The sequence below is a fragment of the Cydia pomonella genome, chromosome 20, assembly GCF_033807575.1.
Source record: "Cydia pomonella isolate Wapato2018A chromosome 20, ilCydPomo1, whole genome shotgun sequence".
Lineage (NCBI taxonomy): Eukaryota > Metazoa > Arthropoda > Insecta > Lepidoptera > Tortricidae > Cydia > Cydia pomonella.
In genome coordinates, this window is record NC_084722.1 from 11,563,697 (window position 1) to 11,586,786 (window position 23,090).

Sequence of the window (23,090 nt, forward strand, 5' to 3'; positions counted from 1 at the left end):
GTATTGTATCTCCGCAACCGAAATATCGCCTTATAAAGCGCCTGGTAGCCGAATGGTTTAAGGCACGCGGCACCGGAGGTCTTGGTTTACACCCCCGGTTTATACGACTTTTTGGGGACTTATGTACGAAACGTCATTTCATTTGATTTTAACCAGTATTCTTCGGTGAAGGAATTAAAGCACGGTGTGTGTGTGCGTGTGTGTAAATCTCAATCTGCATTGGGCTCTCATGGGGACTAGATACTACAGAAGGCCAACTAAACCTAATGGGAGGAATAAAATAATAAATAAATAATATAGGAATAAATATGTGAGGTATGTGTGGCCCTGTGCTCAGTAGTGGGACGTATAGGCTGGTAGGTAACGATAAGACCTAAGGGAGGTTTTCAATATTGGCGAGAGTTATAGGTCAAGGTGAGGTGTAAGCTGTCGAAACGAAATCGCGCTCGCTGATGATTCAATTAACCTGTTAAAGACTTGTCTTCGTTGCGCGTATGCATCGCTTGCTCGCTATTCGGTATTGATTGAGCCATTGTTGTTGTTATGTCACGATACGGTTATTCTGCTGAATTACCGGCTAAAATCCAGAGCCTGGCCTGAGCAATTCCTAAACATTGAATACCTACGCCGATTCTTGTTTGCTGACTCACTGAAGTTTATAATTTATTTATTGAACATGTTATTTATGACGAAAGTAGCAACTTCAAAAGTAGTAATCAGGTGATATAAAATTGTACATAGTTACGTTTAATTCCAAAAATAAGAAAAACTACAATGCAACTGCTTCACTTTGCAAATTAATGTAGTGTAAATCGAGTACCTATTATTTCAGGCTCTTTGTTTATTTCCTGGAAGGCCTAACCCCTCTTACGCTTAGCTTGGACACGGATCCGTGCGTGGGAATTTAAATCTATTCTTTTAAATATCAAGGTAACTTTTTCAATGATCAATTTTGATAGACCGCATACGAGGGGTTAAATTTAGTTGCCGTTTTTCAATAGTACAACGACCACTTTTTGACGCGCTTGTCTAAATAAGTTGGCGCTAAAATATTAACAGACAGCCAAATTATATTGTTACATGCCTAATTAATGCTGATGTTTATTATTTTTAATGCCCGAAAATTAATAAGCCAAATATAATTAAGAATAGATTATAATCAGGGCGTATGATTTAGGTTAGATAGCGTTCATTGTCGTCTGATCGACCGCGCAAGCAGGGAAACGGCGCCGGTGTCCAGAAAAATGAAAGATTCCTGGCATAATTCCAACACTGCAGGTTATTGTAAGTTCCAAAAGTGTTGGCGTGTCTCCAGTGCATTTACTTCCTTTAATATGTAATTTTGACGATTAGACTGCATTTTTACGAAAACATTTCCTTTTATGAATTACGTGTACGTGATCGCGGCCCATAAATTGCCTAAGTATTTACTGTCCGGTCCGATTTGTTCGCAACAAACATCTTATGTATATATAGACAGAAAAGTCGAATTACTACATAGCTACATGAATGAACAAGGATACAAGAAGTACTTATATATATGTAATTATACAATTCTGATACTGTTAAACGAGCGTAACTTCTTCAAAACTGTTCTAATGGCAAACATTTTAATAGAGGCTTTATGAAAATTATAATTCTAGGTATAGCTAAGTCTCAATCTTTGGAAAAATATTTATCCCGAGTTTTACCGGTCAATCATACATTGTATCAGTATTAGTGCCGCCGTTCATTCTGTGTTGTTGCGTTGCATCGCGTAACTGTTGTTACAGTTTAAAAAGCTCGAAACTCACTAGGGTGATTGCACCGCAGTCCCGTTATCTGTTTCGGCGCCGCGCAACAGTTAGTTTTGCACGTGTAAATCCGTGGAGGAAGCAGGGTCCAAGGGCGCGATCGATTGCGTGGCCCGACCCTGACCCACGGAGTCCCGGCGCCGGGACTCGCAGCGAGGTGACGTCAATACCTTGCGAACATTCAATCCATTGTGTTGCGTTATCTTATCAGTATCACAAATTAACTGTCATCGCTTTGAAACGCCCAATTATATCCCACATCCCACGTTGGTAAATAAAATTGCGTGCTCAGCTATCTGGAGGCTTAGCAGTCTTGTCTTAGCACAATATGTCGCATGCGAGATAGTCTATTCGTCCCTTTCTAATTAATACAGTTACAAAAATAGGGGTTGCCTATAGCTTGCGCGCGAGATGACCAGTTCTGTCGCGGAGCATTTATGCTAAGCTTATTGATGTATATTTCAAATGTATTTGTGTATATTTTGATGACCGGTCTGGCCTAGTGGGTAGTGACCCTGCCTATGAAGCCGATGGTCCTGGGTTCGAATCCCGGTAAGGCCATTTATTTGTATAATGAAGTGATGAGCACAGGTATTTGTTCCTGAGTCGTGGATGTTTTCTATGTATTTAAGTATTTGTATATTATATATATCGTTGTCTGAGTACCCACAACACAAGCCTTCTTGAGCTTACCGTCAATTTATGTAAGAATGTCCCTATAATATTTTTATTTATATTTCTTAAGGCATATCCTGCAGACGAAATGTATGTGAGATATGTGAGGTGTAGTCTGATGGTTTTTTAAGTTCATGAACACACGACATAATGTGAATACAATGCAGCGCGTAATTTAAAATGAATTGCATACCTACGATAACGGCTATTTTAGCTATAATTAGTAAACACTTCGTCACAACTCGAAAATAAAACATTATTTCTCATGCACCTAAAAATAATGCCCGAACCATGCGTTCAGCATTTTGTCATAACAATGAATAAGATAGACAACTTGAACAGCGTTGCCACAATAGCTAGAATTAGTAAACAGGGCATCATAAATATCGCACTTTAACAGTGTCATTATTTAAAAAGATAATCATACACAGTGTAATTCAAAGAGATCGAATACCTGATTAGTGATTATCACCTTAAATTAATAATAAATTATTTCGTTAATACCTATACCGGGTATATTGTTACTTTAGTGTGAAATAACTTACTAAACATCCATATTTAAGGTTTATGCAGAGACTTATAAACCAGACATGTGTTGCCAAATACGATAATGCGGAGTGAGTATTCGCCTATGTTCGTATTGTCTCGCCTAAGCCCGTTCTATATTCTTGACAAAACTACACGAGACGGGTTGTCGAGATATTATCCGAGATCGGGCGAAACCGAGAGCGGACCACTTTATTATTATTATTATTATTGGGGTTTGTGGGCCTTTGAGTGCCACGTCGGCCAGGTAGTGATCTATTGTGACAGCCCTTTAAAGTTCATTACTGATGCCCGTTGAATCCAGGAAATTCCAGATTCTTTGCGCCGTAATGTTCTGTACCTTATAGGGTTGCAATACGTGCCGCCCTAAGTGGGTACTTCTTTTCGACATTAGTGGTCCACAGGAACAGATAATGTGCTCTCTATTCTCGCCTTGCACAGTTGTAGTTATACTTTCATCCAAGATGGACGGACATCTTCGAAAATTCTGTCCCTGTAGTATTATGCGCTCTAGCGTAATTCAAACTATTGATTCATGAAAAGAAAGTCATCAAAACCGTTAGAATAGGCGAAGGTATTTCGTGACAGGATAAAGGTAAAACAAAGTATCTGCCTTTATTAATTATTTCTTTTATCCCGCTGTATTGAGTGTGGAGGGATAGTCTGGCGCATAGACGAAACTTTGATATTTGGCCATTTTACCGACATGCAACGGAGACAATGCGAGCATATGCGAGACAATACGAACATAAAGAAATACTCACTCCATATTCCCGTATTCGGCAAGTCCCGTGTCGTTTTGTCGAGAATGTGGAGCGGGCTTATGTTCGCGTTGTCTCCGTTTAGTGTCGGTAACATGGCCAAACATCAAAGTGCTCTCATCATGACGTTTCGTGTTTGCGCGAAACTATCCCTCCACACTCCGATAATTTGTTTTACCTTATTCTGTTGCGATGTATCGCAGTCATCCAATACCATTGCCTATTCCACTATCTTTTGATGATTTTTTTCACAAATCAGTAAGTAGGTACTCGCGGGCTGGGTTTCCGCAACTCGACGTCATACAATTGCGCCCATTTTGCGCCAAATCTGTACGTTATACAGCGCATAATGCAGCGATAGATGTTTCGAAGATGTTTTTCTTGGATGAAAGTCCAACTACAACTGCGCAAGGCGAGAATGTAGTGGGACATTCTCGGGTTCGCCCGATCTCGGCAAATATCTCTACAAAACCGGTCTCGTGTAGTTTTGTCGAGAATGTGGAGCGGACTTAGGGTAGATATTTCCTAAGAGGATCGAATGGATTTGTCTGAGTTTGAAGTTAAGCAACATACATAATATAAAATTAACATTATACAAAATTGTTATACAACTTCCTTATGTTTTATCGCAACGACTTATTTGCGTCGATCAATGTATTACAAATAATAACGTAGTAAATATATTGTTGCGCGGTGTGGAGCGATTTTCTGGCGTATTGTCTTGTTATACGTGAAGTTAATTGTTTAAGACACGGAAGTCACATTAAGCCCTAATCTACATAGTTAAGACGAAGTAATAATTAAAACAATTATGAATTCAGTCTTTTCACGTAAGAATTTTTAAGCTAATTTTATTTAGGTACTATTGGTTTTATTTTTAGTATTACATTTAATCTAGTTTTAATATCTTTATGTTTTCTGCTTAAGGAAGAGATACAAAAATATTATCCCCGCCTGTAAGCCCTGTACCGCTGTGTTTACAAATATCTGAACAAAGCCACTATTATCGCGCCGATATACAGGGCGTCCCAAGACTATGGGACATCAAGGGAAAGTACCTTAAATATAAGACATAAGATATTTTGCTAAAAGGAGACTTTATTTTATTTTCAAAACTGAGTAAAACTGTATTCAAAGATTTTAAAAAAATAAGTTACTTTGTTTGGAAATCGAACCGACTCAAATGTGTAATAAAAAATCCCGTATTTTTATGATGCCAATCGAAAGAATGCCTAAAAAGCGGCCAAGTGCGAGTCGGACTCGCCCATGAAGGGTTCCGTACCATTTATGACGTATTAAAAAAAACTACTTACTAGATCTCGTTCAAAGTGTTCAAACCAATTTTCGGTAGAAGTTTGCATGGTAATGTATATCATATATTTTTTTTAGTTTTATCATTCTGTTATTTTAGAAGTTACAGTGGGGGGGACACATTTTACCACTTTGGAAGTGTCTCTCGTGCAAACTATTCAGTTTAGAAAAACAATATATTAGAAACCTCAATATCATTTTTGAAGTCCTATCTAGAATATATATAGGTATAGGTATAGCTATACCCCACACGTATGGGTTTGATGAAAAAAAAAATGATTTTGAGTTCTAAGTATGGGGGAACCCCCAAAATTTATTGTTTTTTTTTTTTCTATTTTTGTGTGAAAATCTTAATGCGGTTCATAGAATACATCTAATTACAAAGTTTCAACAGTATAGTTCTTATAGTTTCGGAAAAAAGTGGCTGTGACATAAACGGACATGACGAATCCATAAGGGTTCCGTTTTTTGCCATTTGGCTACGGAACTCTAAAATAAGTCATCTCAGAAATATGATATCGCAAAAGAAATGAATACAGTAAAATTTTTGATTAAAATTTCAAGCTTCGGTTTAATTCCCAGAAAAAGTAAGCACTTTTCAATTTTTTTTTAGAAATTCTTTGAATGCAATATTACTTACTTTTAAAAATAAAATAAAGTCTTCTTTCAGCAGAATATCCTATCTACGATATTTATGGTACTTTCCCTTGATGTCCCATAGTCTTGGGACGCCCTGTATATATATATTAGCGACTGCACTCTTAAAAAGTAATTATCGATGATTTGCATTTTCACTAATTATGATACATAATAATATTAGTATTGACGTAATGGTGTTAATTCTGTTGTAATGTAATGTAATGTGTTAAACGTGCGGACAAGTAATTAGACTGGGCGCCAAATTGAATTAATTAGGGCGATCGATGGTTCTGGCTCTTAACGATTGGTTATCAGGCCAGCGCGAGGTATTCAGGTGGATTTCATATGCGATGGCGTGAAATTATATCGTAAATATTGAAACTTCGACTCAGATCTTTTAAATGTACTTAACAATGATACGGATAGGCCTCACCTAATCAAGTATTGTAAGTACAGTAACGGCAAAACATCTCTTATACTGTTTGTTGCAGGCATTCGTTCGAAACTTCGTGAAATTTGACTTTATTATCATGTAAACAATGATTATACCATCATCACGGCCATATATATATATACTTACGTCCCACTGCACGTGGCAACGTGGGCAGCCACGTTAGCACAATGCGATGCGGATTGGGGACTACACGCACGTTATAAATATTGAATTTCTTATTTGAAAACACTCAAAAGCGAATTTTACCAATAATAAAACCTAGATGGATCGATTTTTCACCCTCGTCAGCATATGGTTTGAAAATGAAATCGCACCATTACTTTAAAATTTAATTAATACCAACCGGGCTAATGGGAACCTAATTATTTTAAAAATGAACCCTAGTTCGTTTTCATACGCTTGATCTGCTTTTTAGAAATTATAAAGAAAATATGCAACTATGTAATTATGTTATACCGCTAAAAAGCTGCTCAATTTTCGACGTCAGTAAACATCATATTCAGGGTTTTGTAAATATGGATTTTGCGAGCGACTATCACGGTGAAAGTAGCATGTAAATTTCATCACTTAGACTGCTACTAGGTAGATTTATATAAAACTAGCTAATGCCCGCAACTTGTTGGTGGTATGATGATGATGATGACTGATAAAAAGTACCCTAAAGGGGCCCACTGATTAACAGTCCGCCGGACGGTATCGGCCTGTCAGTTGTTCGGAACTGTCTACTTTTTGTTCTACCTGACAGGCCCATACCGTCCGGCGGACTGTTAATCAGAGGGCCACTTTAGTCCTTTCCTGGGCCTCAAATTATCCCTATACCAAATTTCATATAAATCGGTTCAGCGGTTAAAGCGTGAAGAGGGAACAGACAGGTTTGAGTTACTTTCGCATTTATAACATTAATAGAGATTAGCGTCTCCTGTCTCCTCGCAAATTCGTCCTCTTAGAAGTTCAAGAACTTTATAGCTTTTCCGGTCTCTGGTTCTGTAGAAGTAATGGGGGTAATATCTAAATTAGCAATAAACAATATTTAGCAGGATCTGCCGACCCTGCCCAGCGAGACGGTATGTCTCGCAGTCACCGATTCGGCATTTTTGGCATGCGGCCACATATCAGCATCGCGCCGTGAATTATGACATCCTCGCGACTCAGGCGCGTTATCTTGAACGCGCTAATTGTGCTAGCATCTAGTAAGTAGAGATTTACAAACCGACACAAGTGTTACGTAAAAATATTGTTTCTTATTAATTATGCGCAAGGGCATCAAAAATATATTGACGGCGAAAGTGGCCAAATATATCGGAACACGTCCTTTATCTAGGGTAACAAAAGTGTGTAAGGTGGCCGTCACCATTTGATGCTGACTATACCAGCATCACTGCTATGTAGAGCTTATCTATTTTCGAGTTTTGCGACACAGGTCAGGTGACTGTATCGGTGATAGTATCATTAAGTTTCGTAGTATTCATAGTGCTTAATGATACAAGATTAAAGCACCTGACTTTTCCTATCGAACATTTCCACGGTTTCGCGGCCCTATCGACGACGACGCTACTCTGTCTCATAATTATTACCTATAATTCGTGATAAAGTGTGAACTAAGAAAATATGAACATCGTGGACAATTAACTGACCATTATTCGAGAATTCGTAAAGTTTTTTCTAATGAAAAGGTCTATCAATCAATAGTGATTTGAGTGTGTTTGCTGTTAGAACTATTCTTCCTTCCTTATATGAAATGTCTAATCAATGGGACTCACGCTAATATATAATAAGGCCAGTGGGCGGCACAAGCATTTTTGTGCTGAATATGCCTGTGCCGCACTGGTGGAATCCCGCCTTAAATCTAAAATTTCTAATCCAGATACAAAGCATGTAAAAGTCACATATTCACGAAAACTAATTCAGCGTACGTCGATGTCGGCACTTGTCACTCATTTGTCTTTTTAAATATGTTTTAAATACATGCTTGACAAGGAGTTTCTTTGAGAGTTTGGCCTTCTCACATTTCCAATAGTGCAAGAAAGATTTCGACGACGGTTAACGGTATTGTAGTGGGGTTGCTCGCGGTCACCAAATAGCTAATAATAGTGTTATCGCTATGCTAAAAATGGAGCTATATAATATGGTGCACAAGCGCAAGCGCATGGCCAAACAGGAAACACGCAGTATCGCGTCACAAACTATTAACACTTTATAATCGTTTGTTATGTAACTTATGTAACATTGTTATCGTATTTTTTGGTCTATTTATATTTTTGTACAGTCCACCGATTTGTTTGACCGTTGCGATAATAAATTATTAGTTGTTTGGTCGCTGTCGCGTCGGCGTCGGGCGTCGGTTCTCCCAAACTACTTCGGAAGATCGTGATTATTGTATTTAGACACCTAGCTTATTACCTAACGTTCATTACTATAGTTCAACGGTATTTCAGATAAAACAACACACGGGGCAAATTTGTGAATTTAGTAGTGTAATATAAACGCGACACTGTAGATATTGGGCTCGGCGTAAAATGGCGTGACTATCGTATCGGCAGACCCAAGGTGAACATGGATGAGAAAGGCACTATATTTTCATAACTGTTACACTCTTAGTTTTTAGGTGCTAATTGACGTTTTTAAAAGCTAACCAAACCTTTAATTGTAAATAAGTAATATGTTTCTCATAAATTAAATTATGCAGCCAAATTATTCCATTCAGGTTTCGTAAAAGGCTTAAGAGATTTCCAGGTCCTTTTTACTGATATCACGGCACTGACATCTACCTACCTATTTTTATATTTATTTACCTACATCCAAATATATAATAATTTTACCCCTAATATTTTAATTTTATGTTATGACCTTGACCTTGTATAATTGTCCGGTGACACAGATTAAGAGGAATTCCTAGTTGCGATTTTTCCATACAAACGCTCTCGACTGATTCCTCCCTGGATTTTTAACCTAGAGCAGTGATTTTTTCAAATAAGATCAATATCATCAATATCTGTGCCGCTATGTTTTGCTTTTTTGGATTATTTTATTTTGAAGAAAGATACAGTGCCTCGAAAATCGCAAAAACGGCTCAATTGAATTGGCTGTAAAAAAAGGCACTGTATACAAATATGACAAAAAATATCCAAAAAATCAAAACATAGCGGCATAGATTATTTCTTCCTCTTGCAATTTCCAAAATTTCATAATGATTAGTTGCGTTTTGGAGGAGGAAACAGTCGAGAGCGAAACCTCGATTTTTGAGTTTTTTGCGAGTGAATTTCGGTCCGAGCTGCAGTTGTCCTTATCGCACGAATTGGAGGCGGAGACAGTTTCTAAATATACATACACAGAAGGAATAGTGATGGGCATAACATCCTTATTAGGGATTGCAGAACCGGTACTGTTTTAAAGAACCGGGATTTCCCGGTACTTTCGGAACTGGTCTAATTATTTCATTATTTTAAATAAAACGACAGCATTTTGCGATTTGACCACCTTTCGTATTATAATTTAATAATCACATTTTCTTTTATTACGTACCTAGTAGGCAATTTTTTTTAGAAATATAGTATTTTACATTGCTCACACTTGTGCGTCACAAGTAAAAGATAACTACTTTGATGTTTGCCACTAGATAGCAAATTTAATGAAATTACATTGACGAGGGGATTTATATTTAAGTATCGCAGTCGTATTGTATAATCCGCCGTATTACATTACGGCTAGCCGATATCAAAATAAGGGCCATTTTGAAATGCGGCGGTTCAACGATTAAGGTAAGTATGTTGGGTAAATACCGGATGCGGGTGAAGAACGTAGGACATTCATTTCCCCCTAATTTGGCTTTATTTTTTAATGTTGGCAACATTGTGTAAGACGCCATTTCATTGCGCCTCGACTGTCAGTGTCCCGCGTCGCTCAGGGAGTCGGGCTTGTGCTATGTGCAATCACAGAGAGCAAGGTAAATTTCGCGAATTCTTCCTTCTATCCGATCTTCGCTCTGTAATTTATTTTGCGTATTGTGATGAAACTGTGTTTGTTTTTGTAATTGTGTTAACAGACCTAGCACTGCTGTAGACCGAGAGACCAGAAACAATCAGATCTTTACCTATTTAAAAAACAGCAGTGATTATCAAATTTTAAATTTTGTTCACTTTACCTACTGACCTTAATTATCACATTTATTGTTTTCTTGATCACACTTTCGTACCATTATTTTTATCCAGTACCACTACCAGCGCGAGGGTTACTGACAATGTAATTTTTTTTAATTTCCGCAACCCAAAGGTTGCCTTTTAGCGATAAGACCGCATGTTGTTTACCTGTGCTTATGTGTATGTTTTCTTTTATTGAGGTGTGCAATAAAGAGTATTTATATTGTATAGGGATGATGATACATGTTCAATTTTATAACAAAATCGAGTAAAATAGATAGCAAATGAGCAATTTCTCGCAATAAAGTACCTACACATACGGATGCATATGTAGATGTGCACGCATACATACATTGCTAGTTTCGGATACAAAATAGAGATAGGGCTTCGAAATTAACTTCCTTAAAATGCTTCAAGAGGGCTCTCTTTTCCTATATATTTACTTTACTCTTTACATACGATCCTTACATTTTATAAAAAAAAAGATTGTATATCAACTATATATATATATATATATATATATATACATAATTGCAAAATTAAACCAACAAAATCGCAATTTTAATTATTTTCCATATTTCAAGATGGGCTCTCAGTGACCTTGACTTTTTTTAAAAACTACTTAGTCTTTTTGATTTCTAAGTTTGATTTTTATTTTTTTGGCGACCTTCATTAAAAATGACTGGGCACGATTATTTTTTATTTTGATTTTTGTCCCTCCTACTTAAGTACTTAATATCTTCCAGTACATTTCATTCAATAAACAATACATTTACACTTTCCCTAAACCTGTACAGTTCACGAAATCTTAAATTGTCAAAACTTCGCAACGTATCTATTATTTTAGTGTTTTTTTTTATTACTTCGGGTAAACCTTACAATAAGAGGTTTCTTAGCACATTGTTTACTTATCAAATTGCCTTATGACATAGGTATCAAAGTTTGAGAGCCACAATTTTACCAATTTTTGTATCAGGGTTAAGATCGGATACAAAAGGGTAGACACCGGACCTATTTCTTTGTGATACCTTATTCTCTTTCCATTAGAAGCAACTTTTTTTCACCATCCAATGTTCTCCCTTGATGGCAAAACACTCGTTACCCTAAAAAAAAGTATGTCTCATCTTTACACAGGTACAAAACTAAAACCGTTCTATATTGAAGATTACCAAAATTCAGGCCGAATCTACGGTTATTATTTAACGATTCGCTACGTACTTCAAGAATCTGTCACGTGTTGAGATCTCGAAAAAACATTTTTTCACGAGTTCTCTCAATTGGTCCCAAAATTGTCCGGCATTATCCCAACATACTTTACCCAGATTGTCATTGCGATACGTTCTTCAATAAGGCGGCCCAAGTTTAGCCCCATCGTACTACAAGTTAAATAGATTGTAGTTTAACCATAGGTATATTTATACCTACTTACAGAATTTCACAACACACCATGATCACTCCCAACTTACTGATACGGATAGGTACAGTCAAGTGTGAAAATATGGGTGTGCACATCTTACTCAAAAATATGTCCCATAGCATCTTATTCCAGTGTAATAAGAGCGTAGTACCATATTTATGAGACGATTCTTTCGATACATATTTTTGCACTTGACTGTACGACGACAACCGAAGCTGAGACATCATTCTTTTTTGCAGTTTTTACCTATATGGTAATTAATATCAATCAATCAATCAATCATTTATTATTTCGTTATCATAGGTATAAAATACATTTAGTACAGGTGATAGGGTGTTTAGTATTAGGGTGTAATAGATACAGTATAATATAAAAATGAAAAACAATATTACGTGGTAAGTAACAACAAAAACAACTTGCGTCGGGCAGCGCAGAATAAATTCCGTCTGGCTCGCGGGCGATGTCGACGGAACGGCGCGCAATGAGCGAGCGCACGAGTCTCGCGTCTGTGTGCGCGCACTCACACTTAGATAGCTCCGGCTCCCGCCCACCGCAGCGCGACAGAAACATAGCTTCAAAAATTCGAGATTTGAAAAGTTGCTCAGCTAGGAATTGCTCTTAATTACCTACTCACTAGATGGAGCTCGTTCTGACGTCTTGCTGTAGCCAGGCGATCCCAATGATTGGAATCATTGGGATCGCCTGGCTACTAATTTAGCGAATCATGTGTGGGATCTGATGCTTCAGCGATGGTTTTTAGAAAAGCTCAATTTAACAGGCCACGCCGCTATAAATTCGGGGGTTTCTAGTTTTTTTTTGAGTTATCACAATGTTTGGGGTCTAGGTCATTAGAAAAAAATACATGAAGACTTACCATGTGAGCACAACATTACTGTAATAATAATTTTAAATGTGATAAGATTTAATTCAAGGTGACGCAGAATTTAATGTAGTCGACCCAACGCAACGAAACGCTTAACTTTAAATTTTATCTAATAAAAATAAGCTTTACAATTGGTTGTCTTCGGTGGGCGAGAGCGTGTCCGTGAACGTTGGTCCATTTGATAACAGCGGGACTATTCTCAAAGCGTAGAGACGCCGGAGCAAGCGAACCAGTGACATATTGATCTCCAAATTGTTCCAGTACGTTTTTTGGCGCAACTGCGCAGCGACGCCATTTTCATAGCGCTGACTAGACTCAGACGCTCGAAAGACGCCAGTGTTCGCCGCTTAGGTAGAATAAAAGCGAACCACAGCAGATGCGTAATATGTAGCTTAGACAGTCGAGTGCACATGTAATATCCTAATGAGTAGGAGAGACCCCATACTAGCGGCATTTTAGCGTCGGCGTCTAGTCAGCGCTATGGAAAATGGTGTCGCTATGCAGTTGCGCCAACAATACGTCAAGCAGCATCCAGAGTTGAATAGACGCCGAAGCTCGAGAGACGCTAGTTCGTTACGCGGGTTACTAGCCAAGAGGATATCTCTAAGTCTTGCTAGGCAAGCCGCCTCGAATCCGCCTGCTTACATATAACTCTATACATTACAAGTATTACCTACAACCAGCGTGTGCAAGAAATCGCAGCTGTGGTGCATGCGCCTTTGTGGTGTATGCAGCTCGGCTCTTTTACAATGGTTCGCTGAAATCAATCTCGCCTGTTTTGATAAGCTGCGGGAATACACTGTGATTACTTTCTAGCCTTGACATTAATGTTGAGACTGCTATTTTGCCGTATTGTCCACATGCGTGGACAGTTTGTATTAAGTTTATAATTGAAATTTATGGTCGTTGTGAAATGTTTTGTCAACGTTATAATGTAAAGTAATCGGAATCAGTAATGTTCAGTCGAGGTTATTTATTAAAACATTTCAAACGGACTGCTCACGTAATTTGGGTCGAATATGAGTTGTTTAGCATGCTTCAATCCATTGCGAGGATTGTCATTTAGGTTCGGCGCATGGCACACTGGATACGGTTGAGTGAGATGTCGCTATAATACGCGCATAGCGTTGTGCCCTTCAAACATAAGAGCAACGTGCGAAAAATGCCATCCAAGCGCCTTCTACCACCTGCAGACGTCGCTCGGCAATCACTGTTCGATGACGATCCTTATTACGATATTCTGAACTACGGCGCTTTATTTATGGTGCCGCGGTGGTTATAGTCTAACATTCAGGACACAGTAGGTAAAACATGCGATCTTTAGTAGTCTTTACATGCCAGGCCACTGCGGTTACGCGAAAAACAAACTATGGCGCCGCTGGTTATCTAAATCATTGCCGAAAATTATTTTGCCTAATGTCATTTTCGCATAATTTTATTTCGCCGAACGATCCAGTAGCAACTCAACATAATAATTCGTATTTTTTCCCCACCTAACAGTTAGCAAATGTATGTTTGGACAACAACTTAAGACACTTTTTAAAACGCAATGTTTTAGGTAGCAGAAAGAATTTGTAAGTCTAATACGAAACATAAAAAGTTTATTTTTATTATCTAACATCGTTCGATGCAAAACGTCGGTTCTGGCTCTGTTAGGTCGTAGTTTACCTAACACGCTACTCCTCGCTTCACCCGTCGTCGCACCTATGTCACCAGTCAATTTTTATAACCAAATGAATGATTTGGCGAAAGAAATGTATTCCAAATGTAGTATGTTATAATATAATAATAATAATCTACTTAACCTTAATTCTAACAAGTAAAACGTCACAATGAAAGTTTGCCGAATGTTAGTTGCCAAAGTCAATCATCTGCGAAAAGTTGGTTGGCAAGTGAAATTCGGCCAATAAAGCTTTGGCGAAAAGACAGTACACCGGCGCCGCTATCGCTATGTCATGCGGCGTTGTAGTGTGATGTTACGAAAAGATCATCGTTTCGTTCGTACTTTAAAGAATCATAAAAGGCTGATGGGGTAAAATTAATATGTCAAAATTTAACAAAGTTTGTTGTATTGTTTCAGAACAACAAACACGTGGAGACTCTAGACGACGGACAGTTGCGCGCGCTGCTGGATGAGGCCATCACCTACAAGTGCCCCAAGGACCGCGAGGGCAAGAGCAGTCTGTTCAAGGTAAACTGACAAACAATAATGCACAAAACGTATACGTCAGATCCAGGGTCAGCGAACCGCGGTTCGCGAGTATGCGGCCCTTTGGAAGTGGCTCATCAAACCATAAAAAAATTCACACTTACTATTCTTAGCCCACTGAAGTCTTTGAGATGCCTAAAACTGGTGCATGGGTTCTACTCCGCCTGGCTTTTCTTCTCAAGTTTTTTTACCTCTGCGCTAGACGACGGACAGCGATTGACGACGCCCCGAAACACTGTAGCTGATGATTGAATGGTCACCGATATAAATGTTCAGATGAGAAAAGTTTCGGTGTAGTTTTGGATAGGCAGCAAAACAGGTGTTTGCACTTTATAGTCACGGAATAGACAACCGGCATCTCCATTCACTTCACGTTGTATTTTCTGTACTTTACGAAAACCCATCGAGTTAATTCGAATTCTATAGACTACGATGGGAAAGACAGGTAGGCGCATTTCACACTGCATCCGATTTGCTCTTCGAAGCGTCGTGCGAGCGGAATGTAATTATAATACGCGCATATAGACCGCGGGTCAGGATTCCAGGAGCATATATCGTCAGTCATCGCCTCCCGGCTGATACTTTGTCAGATGATAGTTTAAATACTATCATGAATTAAAAAAAATAGTCAGCTGGTCACATGAACATCTAAAAAATACACGCCTTACCACTTTATGTCCACAAAGTATGCGTTCTTATGTGTAAATTACGTAATCCGTTTATTTGAAACTCCTGATGGAATGCTACATGCAAAGTTTCATGATTTTGTTATCACTATCATAAAAAGGTAAAACCCTTATTTTTTACATGTTCATGCGACCAGCTGACGTTCTTTCCACCACGATACAACCGACTGACGATAGCTCCTAAACTTTCATCTATCAAAGTACGAAACGAGAGGCGATGACTTTTTTTACGTTTTGGCGGCTGCCACGAGGGTTCATCATACAAAGCCTTTAAACACTATACGAGTTATCGCCCCGGAGACGGTTGGTCATGGAAATTTGTTCCTGGCTCGCGGTCTATTGCTAGTTGGCAATAAAAGTAGTAAGAAAGATCTATTAACTATTTGAGGTCTTTATTCAGGATTAGATTGTGGTAATCGTAAAACGTTATCCTTTTATGTATTTGTGCCTATTTCACAACAAACTTGTGTAATTATGTTTATTTCTGGGGCAACCTTATAATCTCAACCGACATTAAATTTATTTACCGACATTGTTCTAAATATAGAAGCTACCTGCAAATTATTATGGTAGGATTTTTTTTATTGTGGAATCGATTTCGAAATTCTAACTTTTGTAAAACTTTCTTACTCATTTCCCTTACAGTTAAATAATAACTCGTAGATGATTTTACTCGTAAATACGAAAAAGACAGAAATCAACTCTCTGCGAGTCAATTTTATGAAATTGAATCTTGCTTCAATATTAGGAATTATAAGATTGTTACATTACCGGCAAAAAATATATCACCAGGTATTTACGGCAAACCTTTTTATGGTTCCTAGTTGACTACGGAACCCTAAAAAGATTTGCTTTTAAACAACTTTGACCCCTTGTAAATGTTTTACAAGGGGTCAAAGTTGTTGTTTAACCGCTCGTGCTAATATTGATGCCCGAATGTTACCAAAATTTAATCACTAGCGTTACGAGTGGTTCAAAAAGTGGAATCAGGAGCGTTGCGAGGGTTTCAAGGCATGAGAGTTAAGGGGCTCCCTAACGTCAATGACCTTCGATCTGAATTCTCCAGGTTATTAAAGTTTTTTGAAGCTTATCATATTAACAGCAACGGCTGTAAGCAGTATAGTGTCACATATTTACTTCAAAGTTCACTGTATTCGAGATATTTGGCATCAAAGTTGAACAATTTTAGTCCAAAAAACTGGTTAACTGGCCATAACTTGTGTTAATTAATTTAAAATAAAAAAATTTGACCAGTTTTTAGAGACGTCGAAGACGAACCCAAGTTTGTAGATTTCGTATATGTAAAATCCTTCACAGCAATCGAGAAACGAAAAAATTTAGACAATGCTTAAAAAAAAAAAAAAAGTGTTCATTTCTTTCAAAATCCGGCAGACCAGAATGGAGATAAAAGATTAAAGAACCGATAGCCGTTCGTCTTATAATTCTATCTATAGAGCAAATGTAGGAGTAAAGACTAAAAACTAGTCAAAAATCGATGTAAACAGCGGGGAGCAATTTTACACAAAAGCCCCTTAAACAAAATTTGCCACCGAGAGAAACAAAATGAGTACTTCACTAACTACTTTACGCACTCTGTTCTAAGATAAGCTCCGCTATATGAACTTACTGCACCTTAATTGATACCACTCTATACCTGAATACAATCGACGTCAAAGATTCACTGTACCTTAATCCTTATTTCTTTGTAATAAGGCGAAGAAAGATGAAAGAAGTTTAAGAACGTTTTGACACTCAGTGTGACATTGCAAACTATAGCACCTTATTTACAGTTCGTTGCACGGTTGGCATATCGCTGTGGCAAAGGTCAGTGCAGAATTGCAGATATTGATTTATTGCGATTATTTTAATGTAGTAACTAAAAACTTCGATTTGGGAGGCGGGACTGATAAATTGTTTTGATTTTATGCCTTAACATACAATAACTATCAAGATTGTATATACCCGCCAAAAACCATAAGGCTCGCACTGTCAAAAAGTTATCAGATCTCATGAAGAGTCAAGCTTCTAACAGTTCTAACTTTACACGCCCTAACTTCACAAACTACACCTTAGTCAAAATACATGGCTTGCGCTTTGCTTGGCTCGTCTTGGCGGGGACACTGCCGTGCCCCCAGATTACAACAACAACAACAATTTGCATGAGTGCATACTACAATACCATAATTACTCGAGATAAATGCTTTTATTCGTTCCAAGCAATGAAGTATTACTACTCTCGCTACACTGAAACAAACAGTTACTTATGATATGACATGATATTGATAGTGTTTTGTTATTTATGACCGCGACATTTTCCCAAACTCGTTAAGACTGTTTTTGATTTCATATTTATAATAATTATGATATTGATAAGGAGTTCGAACCAAATTTTAATTACAATTTTATTATCACACAATTGGGTGCAGTCGCCACTGTTGCCATCGTGTATATTGGAGCGGAAAAGGTGCTCAAATATAACTGATCATGCACTTTAATATCATGATGATAGAGGCGGGGTCAGATATTTGCAAATGCTGGCCGCTCCGATATATTTGATGGTATTCGATATATGTGACTTGCCTCGCAGGTCAAACTGGGTTTTTATTTTCCCATGTTTCCGTATTTTACACTTCTTTGTACAAACAGGATATACTTGCATTAAAATTGAGATGGTATTTTATTAAAACCTAGGGAATGCTACTTTATAAGGCTACAATACTCGTTATATTAAGTGAAATCCGATAGAAAATAGATGCGGAAATTTTCAAAACAGTAGAGCTAGAATTGGACAACTTTTCTGTGTAAAATTTGGAAAATTCTTGCGCGACGTTTTCTATTATAGTCGTCTTCCCGACGTATTTATTTTATTTGATGAGTCAATATATATGACGGCGAAGCTTTTTCATTGATTATGCGGGTGCTAGCGAGTCTAGCGTCGAGCGCCGAGCTCTCGTAAACCAGCGTAATTGTGAACTTTGCTATTTGCTGTTCTCACTTATACACAACCTGACACGAATCGCGATCGGAATTACGCTCCTGCTCGGGACAAGTGCCACCGACCGGACGACCTCTTTCCATGCCTCTGCCTCAAAAGCCCCTGTTTACGCAGCAGGGATACCACCCGGGGAATACTCCGTATGGTATGGGGCACGCAACTAAATACGCAGCTTCGTTTTAGCAAAATGTATAAAAAATTGTGCTATAGTTTGTCGCAACTGGATTGTCTAATTCTAATGTAAACATTTGACAGCTAGAGTCAAAAATGCCCCTTCGGCCGCGTACGCAACCAGAGCTTCGTAACCAGATGCGATCGAAAACTATTTCTGCCTTGTACGAAACCGGTTGCGATCAAAAACTAATTCCGTCTTACTAGTTATCAGTTACGATCGAACACTTTTCTTTGTTGTACGAAACCTTTCGACCGTTGATAAAGTCAGCTAAGATTATATTTATACACCTTGTTATACAGTATAAGTACTGTACACGTTATATATCTAGTCAAAAATCAGAACACAAAAATTGTACCAGTTGATAATATTCAAATATTTTGTTGGCAAATACAATGTAACCTCGTTCCTTAAAAGACACTGGCTTAAGAGACATGGAGCACTGACATTCAGGATAAGAAATTATCATGAGTATCATGACAAAATATTTGAAAAAAACCTATAGCTAGATGGCCCAGACATTGGTTTCGTATAAGAACGAGAAGTGTTCGATCGTAACTGGTTACGGGTAAGACGAAATTAGTTTTTGATCGCAACCGGTTTCGTACAAGGCAGAAATAGTTTTCGATCGCATCTGATTACGAAGCTCTGGTTGCGTACGCGGCCGAAGGGAAAAATGCTTATGCTTCAGCTTTCAAATTATAAGTACTTATGAATATTTCTTAAACTTTACATCTCTTCTACGATCAATAACTTTTTAGAGTCAACCTTTAAGAAAACAAAAAAAAAGTTGATGCCATGAATCTTTACCTTCTTCTTTTTTTTATATCTATACGCAGCAGACGCAGTGACGATCATCACTACGTCTCAAGCACCGGTGTGGGGTTATACCAAAACTCCTGATATAGCATTCTTGTATTTCCTATCAAATTGGCAAAACACCAAGTCACTTCGTTAACTGTTGTTGGTCCGTTTTGAGTTTGGCTGGCTCAAGCTTGAAAGCCGGCTTGCCAGGAAAACCTGATGAAATATCTTGCGTTGTGATCTTTGCCATGAGTATTTAATGGCCCTCGTCGCTAGCGTTTAACTCGCTCGTAGTGAATCTCACTCATATATTACGACACAAGAGATTTTATTCGACTTTGTGGGAAGACTGTGAACTGAATTCATTTTATAGCTCTGACTCTCAAATGTTTTTGGCCTTAGTTTTGTTGATTTTGGCCAGTTGCAGGAAACCCATTCTACAAAATTTTATTGTTTCCGGAACACACTAGTAAAATAAAATTTGGCTGTGAGATTTTCGACATTTTAGTAGGTGTAACTGTTTGGATATCAACAAAGATCCCTATTTATGATAAAGTAAAGAGGATTCTTGGATGAACTCTTAAACAAAAATTGAAAGGTAAAATAAGAAGAACGCTTAATAAACCATTAAATACAAACCTTACTGATGGGTCATACATAGATTTAATAAAGCATCGAATTATGTATTTGACTTAATAATTTGTAAAAAACGAAAATAAATCTTTTGAATAACACCTGACTCGCAATGTGTTATATTTGAAGTGCAGCATGTAGACCCTGTAGAAAGTGTAGAACCCTTAATACAATCACGGTATACACCGATCTCTGCAACTTCTTTTGATACATTTTTCATTAATACGCTTTTTGCTTAAGACGCACTTTGAGTGTGGTTCTTTTAGAATTTTATTAAACGGGTTTTACTATATTTGAAAATTTGTAATATGTAGCACATATTTGGCAGTTCCGGTCACAAAGGTTACGAAAGGTTACTTATCTGTCTCAGCCAAATCTGCAATATGTAGGTATCTACATAAGTGGTTATAGTTAGGTACAATAGGTACCTACGCGACACGACGATTGGCGCCGGCTTACGCAATTACATTACTGGGAAATTATAACAAGTGTTTTATTATTGAACTAAAACTGGCACGCGCGAATGTGAAGAAAATTAGACATTTAAGTTTATATCTCGAACTTCAGTATAGTATAAGACTTAGCTTTACATACATTTACTTTCAAGTCGCATAGAAAGAAACTATGCACGATGTCAATTAGTTAATTTTCTATTGTGAACATACACTACATGCTAATTAGTAAATTACCGAAGTAGATGCGAATTAGTGAACGAAGGGAAGAAGCGAAGGGAAGTGTTTTAATATATCGCCACTCGTTGCGAATATCCTACTTTCCGCACTTGTATGTATTCCAACACGTAGAGGAAACTGATAGTACATATCACACCTAGTGGCATCTTTTGCTAACTAGAGTATTATATTACTAGGAGCTAAAAATAAATATTTCCAAATTGGTTATGAATCATTTAATTAATACAGTAATTCATAATATCCACGCTATTAGAGGAAAACAAATGAATACCCGATGACAGTTAATAATCGGCTGTAACTTAGATAAGCCTTTTTCCTTGGTAATGTTTCCATAGGTTTAGTCACGCATACAAATCGTTATTTTATCATAATAACCGTACCTATCTTTCTAACGAGCTAAGACTTTTTCTTCACCAGGCGCCAGTTGTTAATTGTTGAGCTAAATGACTATTAGGAGTGTGATAAGATGAAGACAGATTACCAAGCGGTCAAGTCATAATAAGAGATGCAAACTTTGAATGAAATATTGATAAACAATGTGAAAAATAAGAAAACAATAATAGTGAGATAGATTTTTGTATCTGTTCGGATTTGGACTACGGTTGACGCCGTACGATGCGTGGTGCGTAGGCTGCGTATCGTACTTACATCATCACATATGGGAAAACGGCAACATTCCTGTAAAACATTAAATATGTAAGCCGTTGACACAGTTGACTAAGACCAAAAAATCCGTAAATAGTGGTTTCTCCAAACGCGTGGCTTAAACCGGACTGAAAGGATTCCTGGTAATCGCGATTTCCTCATCGTCTGAATAGTAATTAAATTACCTCATTGTAATGTTGTTGCAGGAGCTCCTCGAAGAAGTGGAGCAGGACGAACAGGACGAGCAGGCGTGCGAGGCGGCGGCGCGGCTCGGCGGAGGCCGCGCGCGACGCGGCGGCGGGCGCGGGCGGCGCGCGCTGCCGCATTCCAACTCGCTGCAGGACCTGGTGGCCGCGCTGGCGGCCGAGCCGGCGCCGCGCCGCGCCCGCCACAGCCACCACCCACCCGCGCCCGTGTCCGCGCGCGCCATCCACGGCGGCAGCCTGCCCTCCGGCGTCGACACATGTACGTATACTTTAACATCATCTCTGTGTATGACTGCGGTTAATACAGTAACAGTTGCAATTAACCAACACTGAACAGTAATATGTTACTTCGCTCGCTCTTATTGCGCTAGAAATAAGAATGTTTCAGTTTTTTTATGATATTCTGGGCAAACGACCAGACAGATCGCCTGATAGTAAGCGGTTACCGCCGCCCATGGACAAACACCAGTTGCGGAAAATTTCCTAATACTTGGATATGTTCTCAGTATTTTCTGTAACTAATCAAGGCGTGGGCGAAGTCGTGTCTGCGAGGCCCTTTTCTTTCAATGTGTATTCAAAATATAATAAAAAGGGTTGCTTTCCGCGGGGGCTCAAGTGCGAGGCCGTGGACGAGAGGCCTCTTCCCTTCCTTCGCCCAAATTTAATGGAAATTTCTATTTGGAGTATGACCCCCTGAAGCTCGTATTTCGTGGCTTCGTATTAGCAAAACTAGAAATTTTCATTGAACCCGTCACGGCTCACACAGTTTTACGAGCCCGTTCGTCAGTTTGGTTTGCGGGCAGTCAGTGTAGCTCATTAGTGACACTGACAGCAAAGCGATCCGAATGATCCGACCGAATTAACGCCGAGCGCGTGCGATAGCTACCGAACGGCTCTCGACTAATATGAGCGAGACAGCACATGGCAGTCACTCCGTTGCAACTGCACGGGAGTAAGCGAGGCAACAAATTTCGAATTGTACTACTTTAAAAAACGTCCGTAAAAACCATTCCGTTAATTTATTATGCTCAGTTTGTCTCGATGTACTACTGTACTAAATGTACATAAAGACAGAACTATTGTCCGAGAGATCTAAGTTCACACATTTGACAGTTGTCTATTGACGTTTGTAGTGATGGGGTTAAGACGTATCGTTTGTCAAATCTAGTAATTATAAACGAATTAATCGAATCGATTTAGCAGCCAATTTTTGCATGTTTGTATTGTTTCGTTTGTATTATTCATTAAGGTTTTTTTTTCACATCGTAATTCATTTTACTGTCATTTTGTTTTTGTTTTATAAGTATTGTTTATATATATCCGTAACCATACGACGACCACAATTTAACTCATTAAAACATTGATACAAATTGACCTTCGATGGAACCCAAAAGTCGACCCATGCACTATTTTTGAGTTGCACACGCCGAAAA

General features: G+C 38.3%; 1 protein-coding gene and 1 long non-coding RNA gene across 4 annotated transcripts in view; one reads left to right on the top strand and one right to left on the bottom strand.

Moving 5' to 3' along the window:
• Nucleotides 1-23,090, top strand: part of LOC133529235 (nucleolar protein dao-5-like) — a 61,717-nt gene that overhangs the window by 16,143 nt on the left and 22,484 nt on the right. For all 3 annotated transcript variants that reach the window (XM_061866914.1, XM_061866916.1, XM_061866915.1), the window contains exons 2-3: nt 14,696-14,806; nt 21,658-21,916. In XM_061866914.1, coding sequence (XP_061722898.1) covers nt 14,696-14,806; nt 21,658-21,916 — 370 coding nt within the window. The remainder of the gene's footprint in view (nt 1-14,695; nt 14,807-21,657; nt 21,917-23,090) is intronic.
• LOC133529251 (uncharacterized) lies at nt 21,007-21,771 on the bottom strand. Its single transcript, XR_009801111.1, has 2 exons — nt 21,637-21,771; nt 21,007-21,484 (listed from the first exon to the last, which is right to left on the bottom strand). It is a non-coding gene; the product is annotated as an uncharacterized LOC133529251 (long non-coding RNA).